A 13,561-nucleotide genomic window follows, 5' to 3' on the forward strand; every position below is an offset into this window, starting at 1 on the left:
AGATCCCTGGTGATCTTCATGATCTCCATTGGAGCTTGAAGAGAGTATGATCAGGAAAGCTCAAAGCTTCCTTCCTTAAGCACAGGCAATATTATTTACAGTTCACCTTCACACTGGAAGTGAAAATCATACTGGAATTTATCACTAAACCAAATTTACTTTTCCTTCTTAAATGTCTTTGCTACTCAGTTTCACTTTTCTGGTGACTTCTTGTTCTTAATTTCTTGGTGTATACAATGTCTTCATCCTTCTTCAGAGTTTTTGCATCTTTCTTGGCCCCTCGAGTTACTCTTGGCTTAGGTTCATTGTCCAAAGTGACTCTAGTTTGTCTGGATCTCAGACACCTAACATCTGAATCTCCAGAGACTCCTTTCTCTTGCTGGGTCTTTATCGAGATTTCTGCACCTGATTTGCTTGTTTTCTCTTCTGCTTCATGAGGCTGGGGAATCTCAGTCTGTCCTCTAGACCTCAAACATGTTCTTTTCCCACTGACTTTGCCCAGAGATGAAGACTTCTTGGTTCCATTATCTGGATTCTGCAGCTCTGTCTCCTGGGAGATCTTCATTGTTTTCTCATTTTTCTTTATCTCAACCTTCTCTGCAGACGCATCAAACTTGGGGCTTGGCTGTTTTTCAGTTTTCTTTCGGTACCTAGAGCTCTGGGGTATTTTCTGATCTGGAGTGACAGGGTTCTCTCTTTTGGCTTCCATTTCTTCTGTTTGCATAATGGTGCTAATGTGCTCTTCCACACGTTCACGTTTATGTGACACACTTCTCAGGTGTTTCACCTTCACCGGCTCAGGTGATACGTGCCTCTTGGTAGAAGCAGCCCTTTGTTTCTTATGTACAGGTTTCTCATATGTTGCTTCCTGCTTTGGGGTTACAGAGCACAAAGCCCTGGTTCTCAAAACTCTTCCATCTCTTGCAGACTTCCTGTGGGGGGACAGGTAAAGGTTGCTTTTGCTTTGTAATGCTGCAAGGTCACTGGTATCCATCAACACTTCTTTGGGGTCCTCTGTAGAGGTCCTCAGCACTCTTCTGCATGTTCTCAGAGGTTTCATTGAGTCTGGCTTTTGCTGTAGAGTGCCCTTAACAATACTAGTGTCATGTTTTAGTTTCTCAGAGTGATCTGATATTTGTGTTATTTCTTTGGAGTCACCCAGGACTTCAAGAGTTTGAGTCCCATTCTTACGTGTCCTTAGCTGCCTTTTGCTGTCAGTTTCTTTGGCTATTGTATCTAATGTCTGCTTTACAGGTGCCTTTGAAGCTTTGGTGCCATTGTCATCAATTTCAGTGACCTTTCAGGATCGCACAGTTTGCCTTGATGTTGGCACTGTCTTCCTTACTGCTGAAGGCTTGTCTGCCTCTACTTTCCCATGTCTTGTCCTGGGACGTCTTGGTGAGGGCTGGAGGCTCTCAACTTGCTCTGGTTGTAGAGAATTACAGGTCATCTGTGTGGGTTCTTTATCACTTGCAGATTCCTCAGTGTGACCTAGGGTTTGGATTGGTCCTTTGAGACCAGCCAATTCTACGGTCTGTGCCTTTTCCTTGGGTATCCTCCGTGGCCTCTTGCTGACAGGCATACTTGCTACTGGGTCAATTTTCTGCTCTGTAGACTTCTTAAGCTCTTCAACATTTATCCTGTTACCCATGGGCTCTCTGAGTCTGCTCCTGGTTTCCCTGGCTGGTTGCTTTCTCTGTGCTGTGGGCTCTTCCACACCCACTTTGAATAGTTGTATTCTGAGCTGCTTCTTTAAGCCTACTAAGGTTTTCTTCTCTTCTGGTTGTGGAGATTTGCAAGACATTCTTGTGGCAATTTCCTCTTGGAAACTAGTCAGCTCCTCCAAGGGTTGGGTCTTTTCCTTAACTGTTCTTGGTTGGTTCCTCCTGCCGGTTAAACTTATGTCTGGGTCTTGTTTCTGTGCCGAAGACTCCTTAAACTCATCTACACCATTACTACTATCTATGGGCTCTTTGTGTGTGTTTCTGGCTTGCCTTAACACTCTTGAAGTCGTTCTTTGTGGTATGGGCTCTTCAGTCACACCCAGTCTCCTGAGTCGTCGTCGTCTTGGCTGTATCTCTGAAGTTGTATCCACAGGTTTTGGAGATTTGCTGCGCATCTTTGTGGTTTTGTCAACAATAACTGAGTCCATTACAAGCATGGAGCTTGGCAGAGCTCTTGGAAGCCAGGCAGATCCTCTAGGGTCTGTGGCTTTTCTGCTCTTGCAATTCTTTGCCTCTTGCTGCCAGGTAAATTGACTGCTGTGTCCAATTTCCGCTTTACAGATTGCTTCCTTGCTTTAATGACTTTCTCTTCACCTCCTGGTGCTCTAGATGAGTCCACAATTTCCCCTGGCATTTTTGGATGCATTCCGTCTTCTGACAGTTCATTTTTCACATAAACATTCCTAAGATGAGTTCTGAGCTGTCTACCTGAGATTACTGAAGTATCTATTGGCTCTGGTGGTGGAGAACTGCCTGGCATTCTTGCAAGATTGTCCAGTGTCACTAAATCCTTGTTCTGTCCTGGTGTCTTGGACAGTCTCTTTGTGCTTGCTGGGGTTCTGACTGGTAGTGGTTGTGAAGATTCCAGAGACATCTTTGCTCTTTCATCAACAGTCACAGGGTCACTGGCACCAGCTGGTGTTTGGAAGAGTTCTTGGAAGCCATGATGCACTTTTATATAGAGGGTTTTCTTTGTTTTTCATGTTGATTTTTGTCATTGAGTTACTTGGTGACCATGTCTTTTGAATCTCTTGGCTTTTAGCATTATACTGAGTACTGTCTATGGGAAAAATTAAGTGACTTTGGTTATGAGTGTAACTATTTCAGAAGTGTGTCTGATTTCCTTTCTGTCACTATGAAATTGCACAGGTATCACTGTTGCCTGAGAATGACAGATGGAATGAAACTAGAGCCCAGCTGCTTGCACAGATGGATGTTAGTATGGGAGGAAGAGTGGCAGAGGAACTCATATTTGGAACTGATCATATTACAACTGGTTGGTTTTTGATGAGTATTTTCTTCAAATTCATGTTCATTCTTTTAAAGATATTTTCAAATTTTGTTTCTTTTTTTAATCTAGGTGCTTCTAGTGATTTTGATAATGCAACAAAAATTGCAAAGAGGATGGTTACCAAATTTGGAATGAGTGAAAAGGTAGTTGGATTTGCCATGTGGTCCTCTGATAACTTTATTAGTTGATAACATTTCTTTTCTTGTCTGATTCCTAATTAGTTTGTCACTTATTCTAAGCATTGCTCTGATTAGTAATAGTTTTTTCTGCTTAATCATCATGAATTAAGAAAGTATAAAATAAAACATTTAGCTCATCATTTCACATTCCTACTTTATCTTTGCAGTTCCTGAGGCAACTGAAGCATTAGATTTGGGCAAGCCGCCAGGGTTTTCTGAAAAGACACTTAAAGGACTTAAATTTTTATATCCTATTCACACTTGCTACTTTGGTTTGTTTTCATAGTTTCCAAAGAATGATACTTCATTGTGTTCAACATTTTATGTTGCATTTTTTTGTTTCACACTGCCACACATATTTGTTTATATATAGGCTGGTACTTACTGGGCTAGATTTCTTGGTAATAATTTGTTCAATTACTTTATCCATTTGGTATTAGCTTGGAGTTATGACCTACAGTGATACAGGAAAGCTAAGTCCTGAAACTCAATCGGCCATTGAACAAGAAATAAGAATCCTTCTACGGGTAATACTTTTCTGAGCTTAATTTTTCTTTTAAATACAAAATGTGTCTAAGTAGTTTTAAAAATGATAATAAGGGAGGTATAGTTCCATTAGTAGAGAGTGCTTGTCTAGCATATGAAATGCTGTGGGGTTTAATCTCCAGCACTGCAAACAAAAATGAGTGATGGCTTTTAAATCTTACTGTGCAAAATGCAGCAGATGAACAGACTGAGTGTGCTCAAGAGATACTGATGAAGATTTAGGATTTCAGTTGATAGTGATTGTCTATCATGTACAAAGCTCTGGATTCAATTCCCAGCACCACAGAAACTAGGTCTATGGGCACATGCCTTTAATCTTAGCACTTGGAAAGTTCAAAGTTCAGGGTCACCTGTGGCTTCATAGTACATTTGAAATCATCTTCAAAAAAAAATGTAGACTTAAAACATGTTGTATTAGTTATGAAAGGTAAGAGAGCCCCTAGAACCATTTTTTAAATTTCTGCCTCTGGTAACTGTTGTTTATGCCATTAACTGAAGAACATGGAGACCAAACTGGGATGTAAACTTTTTTTTTTTCTAATAAGATGTTGCTGATTTTGGACAGCATTATGAAGATTTTAGGTTAGAAGTAGTTATGATGGTTTGGGGCTTACTAGAAAGGTTGCTTACATATTCTTAGATACTGAAGTTGCTCATCCCTTAAGGTAGCTCTTGGAATGAAGAAAAGATCTCACTGAGACGTAGTGCATATTGAATGAGGAATGTAATCAGTATTGATTAGATGACATGAAGGGGCTTTGGTAGCAGCAGTATTCAGATGGTTGACTCCTTGGGAATAGTGTGTTTTTGCAAGAGGTAGGCTACTGATGATGGGGAAATGGTGTGGTCACAGGGAAGCATCTAGGATGAGACTAAGAACTTCAGGAAAGACTTCCAAGGACACAGCCAGGCTTGAATTAACTGCTTGGGGGGGGGAGGGGTAAAGAAAAAATGCCTTAGTAGTTAAAACTGACAAAGTAAACAAATTTTGGAAAGGCAAAGATTCTTTTGTATTATTTTTTGAATTCTTCTGTTGTAATATATTGCATATACTGTTTATATTATGTACAAATAATTTGTATTCTAAACAAAACTTTTAAATACTTTTAAAAAAGATCTAAATCAACAGATATTTTTAAGCTATATTATTTTTGTATACTTTTTTACCTATGATTTTTGCATCTATATACTTTCTTGTATGACTTGCTTTTCTCTTTCAGGAATCATATGAACGAGCAAAACATATCCTGAAAACACATGCGAAAGAACATAAGAACCTGGCCGAGGCGTTGCTGACCTATGAGACTTTGGATGCCAAAGAGATTCAAATTGTTCTTGAGGGGAAGAAATTAGAAGTGAGATGATAACTCTGTTGATATTGCTGGTTTTATTACAAGAATATACTTAGTCCTACAGTCTCCTTTGCAACACTTCCAACCCCCACTTCTGACTTGGTATCTAATTCCAGGATGTGAAACACTTTGTCAGTCTTCTGTTCCATTATTTGATTTTGGTTATTCCTGTGGTGATACTCATTGGAGATTAGTAACCTATAACAAGTACACGAAAAGATAAATAAAGAGCTGTCAGGATTAAAGTCAATTGAAAAATGTCAATCATGGTGAAAGTAAGCAATCATTTTGTGGTTGATTACTCCAAGTGAGTAAAAATTGTGCCTTTATGTACTGGTAAGTATGGTTTTTTTTTTCTTTGCAAGCTAAATTTGAAAATCTATCATCTCCTGATGGTAACATTTCTCTTTGGGGAAACAAATGCCATGGATAAACCATTTCTACTTATATCAGTAGAAATGCCATTAAGATGTACTTAATTTTGTTCTTGATTGACCATGTAAAATGGCCTTTAAAAGAAGCTATTTGAATTGTAAATATAAATATATACTCAGAATTTAAATGATTGTAATGGTTTAAAAATGCACATGTATGCCCATTTTCTTTCAGATATTACTATCTCACTGACAAAATTTGTTTCAGAACAACAGTATTTTATGAAGTAAACAAGTAAATTATATTCTGAATATCTGTATAATTACATTAATCTCAAAATCAAAATGAAAACAAAAACTCAATTCCTTTCAGAAATGATCTCTCACTGTCACCTTGTCAGAATTTGGAAGGCTTGTGCCATCTGCACATTAAAGGCTTTAATAGGGGATTTCATATTCAAATCAGTAGACCATAGTGTAAGCGAATGAATGCATTGGTGTTAAAAACCAAGCTACATTCTTGAAGGACCTATTAAAATTACATTCAGTTTTCTTATTGAGGATGTATATGGTCTTTATTCAAGAATATAGGTATAATTAAAAGGACCTTGTTACATGATACTTTTGACCTTTTTAAATAATGTTAAATTTTTGATACAATTTCAAAGTGAAAATGTTGATAGAGTTCCTTTATATTGATCTAGACTGACAGGTTTTAATTTTCACTGCTTTTTGCTGTCTCAATTGTCATTCATGTTCATGTGTTCTCTCACCCTTGTCCTCTCATTCTCTATATACTCATGCACACACATATGGAAAACATCGGTGTTTTATCTGACCTGACTTCAGACATTTTTACAGTCATACTGAGTTGTAATTTTCATGTTATAAAACTTATCCACTGTAAATATATATACCAAAGACTTTTTTTTTTTCCCTGTGTAATAGTTACCACAATTAGATTTTAGGACAATTTTTTTTTCAAATTCAAAATTCAAAGTTACTACACAGTTTTCCTTTGTAGCTTATATTATGTGAGGTTTCAGTTTCATCATTAGTCAACATAAAGTGGTGTTTCACCGTGGACATCCAAATTGAATTCGTAAAATTCCAGTCTCAGTGAATTATATAGCGAGTTCACTATGGCTTTAGAGTTTTAGTTGGTTTTATTGCTTCTACTTTGTGTGTATGAAAAGACTTTGACAGCCAAGTCTGGATATAATTAGGTGGAGAATTTTCTGCTCGGTATGTCTGGTAAACCAAGGATGTTTCATGAGCTAATTATCAACTTCCTCTGGGTTTTTCATATCACAGAAATATCACACTTATTTGTATCTTGCAGAGCAGCCAGCCACTTCAGGCTAGTAAGCTGCTTATTGCTGAGCTCATAGATTTAGTCAATAGTATACCAAATCAGCTAAGTTCTTTTATGAAAATGAGAATAAACCTTTTTATATTTTTTTTAGGATGGGTTTTTGTGTTTGGTTGTTTGTTTTGTTTGGTTAAGGACCTTTTCCAGAAAGTTCTCTATGTAGCCTAGGCTAGCCTCCAACTGACATCCTTCCACCTGAGCCTCCTGGGTGCTGGGAATGTAGGTATGCTCCATCATTCTTGGCATCTTATTTACATGGTCTTCCTTCATCCTGGTTTGAACATGAGTGCTATGAACTGCTTTGAGTTTGAAGGCTCACCAAAGAATAATGGTCTTGGTTAAATTTAGAAACAAGTCAGACTTTGTTGTAGCTCTTTTGCTAATTCCTGGAGTCATAGAATGGTTGGTTGTGTTGGTTTTGTTGAGGTTTGTAGTAGACTCTCTTTAAAATAAAAATAAATTTATCGTTCTTGTGGGTTTTCTGCCTGCGCCCAGAGCTGAACGGGTCCCACAGTTCTCTGTACCCAAATCTCATGGGGGAGAAAGCTGGACTCTCAAACATATGGACAATCGTGATAGCTCAAAGGAAACAACTACTTCTGCTCACATACCTGGGCCAAGAGGAACCTGCCTTGTGCCCTCTATGCCTTGTGGGCACAAGAAGCTAGGAGCAGACGGGGGCAGGACCTTTGCAATTTCTGCCTGAACTCAGAGCTGAAAGCAAGTTGCCAGGAACACCGCCACACCTGAGAGCAGAGGTACAACCAACCCTTCTGCTCTGAGCAGTCTACCTAGTGGCATTAGGACACAAATGCAGGAGCAGTCTGGGACAGGACACTTCCATTTTCTGCATGTGCCCAGAGCTGAACCAGTCTCACAGCTCTCTGTATGAAAGGAAACAGGTCTACAGGAGTGCTGACACATAGGCTTATAGGAAGGTCAAGCCACTCTCAGAAACAGCAAGACTATAAGAGACAATCTGATGGTGAGAGGAAAGCGTAGAAACCTAAGCAGCAGAAACCAAGACTACTTGGCATCATTAGAGCCCATTCTCCCACCAAAGCAATGCTGGATATCCAAATACACCGGAAAAGCAATTTTGGGATTTAAACTCACATGTCATGATGATAGAGGACTTTTAGAAGGACATAAATAACTCCCTTAAAGAATTACAGGACAACACAAGTAAATAAATAGAAGCCCTTAAAGAGGAAACAAAAATCTGTTAAAGAATTATAGGGAAACACAAGCAAACAGGTGAAGAAATTGAACAAAACCATCCAGGATTTAAAAATGGAAATAGAAACAATAAGAAAGCACAAATGGAGACAAGTCTGGAGATTGAAAACCTAGGAAAGAGATTAGGAGTCATAGCTGGAAGCATCACCAAGAGAATACAAGAGATAGACTCTCAGGCCGAAGATACTAAGAAAATATTGACACAAGAGTCACAGATAATGTAAAACAGAAAGCTCCTAACCCAAAGCATCCAGGAAATCTAGGACACAGTGAGAAGATCAAACCTAAGGATAATAGGCATAGAAGAGAGTGGAGACTCCAAACTTAAAATGCCAGTAAATTATTTGCAGATGATATGATAGTATATTTAAGTGATCCCAAAAGTTCCACCAGAGAACTACTAAAGCTGATAAACAACTTCAGCAAAGTGGATGGGTATAAAATTAACTCAAATAAATCAGTAGCCTTCCTCTACACAAAAGAGAAACAAGCCGAGAAAGGAATTAGGGAAACGACACCCTTCATAATAGTCCCAAATAATATAAAGTACCCCGGTGTGACTTTAACCAAGCAAGTAAAAGATTTGTACAATAAGAACTTCAATACACTGAAGAAAGAAATTGAAGAAGACCTCAGAAGATGGAAAGATCTCCCATGCTCATGGATTGGCAGGATTAATATAGTAAAAATGGCCATTCTACCAAAAGTGATCTACAGATTCAATGCAATCCCCATCAAAATACCAATCCAATTCTTCAAAGAGTTAGAACAATTTGCAAATTCATCTGGAATAACAAAAAACCCAGGATAGCTAAAACTATCCTCAACAATAAAAGGACTTCAGAGGGAATCACTATCCCTGAACTCAAGCAGTATTACAGAGCAATGGTGATAAAAACTGCATGGTATTGGTACAGAGACAGACAGGTAGACCAATGGAACAGTATTGAAGACCCAGAAATGAACCCACACACCTATGGTCACTTGATTTTTGACAAAGGAGCCAAAACCATCCAATGGAAAAAAGATAGCATTTTCAGCAAATGGTGCTGGTTCAACTGGAGGTCAACATGTAGAAGAATGCAGATCTATCCATTCTTATCACCCTGTAGAAAGCTTAAGTCCAAGTGGATCAAGGACCTTCACATCAAACCAGACACACTCAAACTAATAGAAGAAAAACTAGGGAAGCATCTGGAACACATGGGCACTGGAAAAAATTTCCTGAACAAAACACCAATGGCTTATGCTCTAAGATCAAGAATCGACAAATGGGATCTCATAAAACTGCAAAGCTTCTGTAAGGCAAAGAACACTGTGGTTAGGACAAAACGGCAACCAACAGATTGGGAAAAGATCTTTACCAATCCTACAACAGATAGAGGCCTTATATCCAAAATATACAAAGAACTCAAGAAATTAGACTGCAGGGAGACAAATAACCCTATTAAAAAATGGGGTTCAGAGCCAATCAAAGAATTCACAGCTGAGGAATGCCGAATGGCTGAGAAACACCTAAAGAAATGTTCAACATCTTTAGTCATAAGGGAAATGCAAATCAAAACAACCCTGAGATTTCACCTCACACCAGTGAGAATGGCTAAGATAAAAAACTCAGGTGACAGCAGATGCTGGCGAGGATGTGGAGAAAGAGGAACAGTCCTCCATTGTTGGTGGGATTGCAGACTGGTAAAACCATTCTGGAAATCAGTCTGGAGGTTCCTCAGAAAATTGGACATTGAACTGCCTGAGGATCCAGCTATACCTCTCTTGGGCATATACCCAAAAGATGCCCTAACATATAAAAAAGACACATGCTCCACTATGTTCATAGCAGCCTTATTTATAATAGCCAGAAGCTGGAAAGAACCCAGATGCCCTTCAACAGAGGAATGGATACAGAAAATGTGGTACATCTACACAATGGAATATTACTCAGCTATCAAAAACAATGACTTTATGAAATTCGTAGGCAAATGGTTGGAACTGGAAAATATGATCCTGAGTGAGGTAACCCAATCACAGAAAAACACATATGGTATGCACTCATTGATAAGTGGCTATTAGCCCAAATGCTTGAATTACCCTAGATGCATAGAACACATGAAACTCAAGGCGCATGATCAGAATGTGAATGCTTCACTCCTTCTTTAAAAGGGGAACAAGAATATCCTTGGCAGGGAATAGAGAGGCAAAGATTAAAACAGACACAGAAGGAACACCCATTCAGAGCCTGCCCCACATGTGGCCCATACATATACAGCCATCCAATTAGACAAGATGGATGAAGCAAGGAAGTGCAGGCCGACAGGAGCCGGATGTAGATCGCTCCTGAGAGACACAGCCAGAATACAGCAAATACAGAGGCGAATGCCAGCAGCAAACCACTGAACTGAGAATAGGACCCCTGTTGAAGGAATCAGAGAAAGAACTGGAAGAGCTTGAAGGGGCTCGTGACCCCATATGTACAACAATGCCAAGCAACCAGAGCTTTCAGGGACTAAGCCACTACCTAAAGACTATACATGAACTGACCCTGGACTCTGACCTCATAGGTAGCAATGAATATCCTAGTAAGAGCACCAGTGGAAGGGGAAGCCCTGGGTCCTGCTAAGACTGAACCCCCAGTGAACTAGATTGTTGGGGGGAGGATGGGGAGGGGAACACCCGTAAGGGAGGGGAGGGTGGAGGGAGATGTTTGCCCGGAAACCGGGAAAGGGAATAACACTCGAAATGTATATAAGAAATACTCAAGTTAATAAAAAAAAAAGCCAGTAAATATCTTCAACAAAATTATAGAAGAAAACTTTCCTAACCTAAAGAAAGAGATGCCCATATTAACACACAAGAAGCCTACAGAACTCCAAATAGATTGGACCAGAAAAGAACTTTCTCCCGTCACATAAAAGTCAAAATGTCAGATGCACATAGCAAAAAAAAAAAAAAATATTAAAAACCAGTAAGGAAAAAAGGTCAAGTAACAGGCAGACCTATGAGAATTACACTAGACTTAAACCAGAGACTATGAAAGCCAGAAGGTCCTGGGCAGATGACATATGGAACCTAAGAGAACAAAAAGGCCACCCCAGGGTACTACTTCTAGCAAAATTTTCAATTACCATAGATAGAGAAACCAAGATATTTTGAGACAAAACCAAATTTACATAATGTCTTTCCACAAATCCAGCCCTACAAAGGATTATAGATGGAAAACGCCAACACAAGGAAGGAAACTACACCGTAGAAAAGGCAAGACAATACTCTTATTTTAATTAACCCAAAAGAAGGTAACCACACAAACATAATTTCACTTCTAACAACAACAGCAACACAAATAGGAAACAGTCACTGGTTCCTAATATCTCAACAGCAATAGACTCAGTTACCCAATAAAAAGACATAGACTAACAGACCGGATAAGTAAACAGGATCTAGCATACAGGAAGCACACCTCAATGACAAAGACAGATACTTCCTCACAGTAAAAGGATGGAAAACAATTTTCCAAGCAAATGGTGTGAAGAAACAAGCTGGAGTAACCATTCTATTGAATAAAATCCACTTTTCACTAAAAGTTATTAAAAAAAAGATAAGGACACTTCATATGCATCAAAGGAACAATCCACCAAAATGAACTCTCAAACTGAATATGCTCCAAATGCAAGGACACCTACATTCATAAAAGAAATCTGGGGGTTGGGGATTTAGCTCAGTGGTAGAGCGCTTGCCTAGGAAGTGCAAGGCCCTGGGTTCGGTCCCGAGCTCCGAAAAAAAAAGAACCAAAAAAAAAAAAAAATCTGAGTAAAGCTCAAAGCACACGTTGCACCTCACACAATAATAGTAGGAGATTTTAACACCCCTGTCTGATGAGTGGACAGATAACGGAAACAGAAACTAAACAGCAGAGAAACAAGTTATGAACCAAATGAATTTAATACTTTGCATTTTAGCCTAAAACAGAATAATATACCTTCTCAGTATCTCACGTTAACCTTCTTCAAAATTGACCATATAATCAGTCACAAAGCAGAACTCAATAGATATAAAAAGATTGAAATAATCCCATGCATCCTATGAGATCCCCACAGACTAAATCTGGTCTTCAATAACGACAGGAAGCCCACATACACATGGAAGCTGAACAACACTCTACTCTGATAATTTGGTCAAGGAAGAAATGAAATTGAAGACTTTTTAGAATTTAATGACAAGGCACAACATAACCAAATTTATAGTACACAATGAAAGCAGTGCTAAGAGGCAAGCTCATCGCTATGAGTACCTCCAAAGAGAAACTGGAGAGAGCATACATTAGCAGCTTGACAGCACACCTCAAAGCTCTAGAACAAAAGCAAATATAACCAAGAGGAGTAGAAAGCAGGAAATAATTAAATTCAGGGCTGAAATCAACCAAGTAGAAACTAAAAGAACTATACAAAGAATCAACAAAACTAGGAGCTGGTTTGAGAAAATCAAAAAGATAGATTAAACCCTTAGCCAAACTAACGAAAGGGCATAGACAGTATATCCAGATTAACAAAATCAGAAATGAAAAGGGAGACATAACAGAATCTGAGGAAATTAAAAAATTCATCAGCTCCTACTACAAAAGCCTATATTCACAAAACTAGAAAATCTGTATGAAATGGACAATTTTCTAGACACATGCCAGGTACAAAATTTAAATCTTAGGAGATAAACTAAACACTTCCAAAACTCCTAAGGAAATAGAAGCAGTTATTAAAAGTCTCACCACCACCACCACAACAACAACAAGAACAACAACAAAAAAGCCTAGGACCAGATGGGTTTAAGGCAGAATTCTATCAGACTTTCATAGAAGACCCAATATCAATACAATGTCATACTATTCAAACTATTCCACAAAATAAAAACGGAAAGAACCCTACTCAATTCCTTCTGTGAAGCCACAATTACTCGTATCTAGTATCTACTCAAAAGACCCAACAAAGAAAGAACTTAAGAAAAAATTTGCTTATAAAGATCAATGCAAAAATAATAAAATTCTGGCAAATCAAATCCAAGAACATATCAAAACGATCATCCATCATGATCAAGTAGGCTTCATCCCAGGGATGTAGGGATAGTTTAATATACAGATATCCATCAACGCAATCCATTATGTAAACAAACTCAAAGCGGGGAGGGGAACACATGATCATTTCATTAGATGCTGGGAAACATTCGACAAAATTCAAAACCTCTTCATGTTAAAAGTCTTGGAAAGCGCAGGAATTCAAGGCCCATACCTAAACATAGTAAAAGCAATATACAGCAAACCAGTAGTCAACATCGAACTAAATGGAGAGAAATTTGAAGAAGTTTCACTAAAATCAGGGACTAGAGAGGCTGCCCACTCTCCCTACCTATTCAATATAGTTCTCGATGTCCTAGCCAGAGCAATCAGACAACAAAAGTAGGTCAAAGGGTACAAATTGGAAAGGAAGAAGTCAAAATATCACT

At 38.6% G+C, this 13,561-nt stretch overlaps 1 protein-coding gene across 2 annotated transcripts in view; it reads left to right on the forward strand.

Moving 5' to 3' along the window:
- The window catches only part of Yme1l1 (YME1-like 1 ATPase), a 40,034-nt gene extending 32,727 nt beyond the window's left edge, over positions 1 to 7,307 (forward strand). The window contains exons 16-19 of one of the 2 annotated variants that reach the window (XM_087589644.1): positions 2,874 to 3,000; positions 3,085 to 3,158; positions 3,635 to 3,721; positions 4,961 to 7,307. In XM_087589644.1, coding sequence (XP_087445770.1) covers positions 2,874 to 3,000; positions 3,085 to 3,158; positions 3,635 to 3,721; positions 4,961 to 5,104 — 432 coding nt within the window. In that variant the 3' untranslated portion in view covers positions 5,105 to 7,307. 2 annotated transcript variants of the gene reach the window in all.
- Positions 7,308 to 13,561: the final 6,254 nt, after the last annotated feature.

Source organism: Rattus norvegicus, chromosome 17 (assembly GCF_021556685.1).
Source record: "Rattus norvegicus strain SHRSP/BbbUtx chromosome 17, alternate assembly SHRSP_T2T, whole genome shotgun sequence".
Lineage (NCBI taxonomy): Eukaryota > Metazoa > Chordata > Mammalia > Rodentia > Muridae > Rattus > Rattus norvegicus.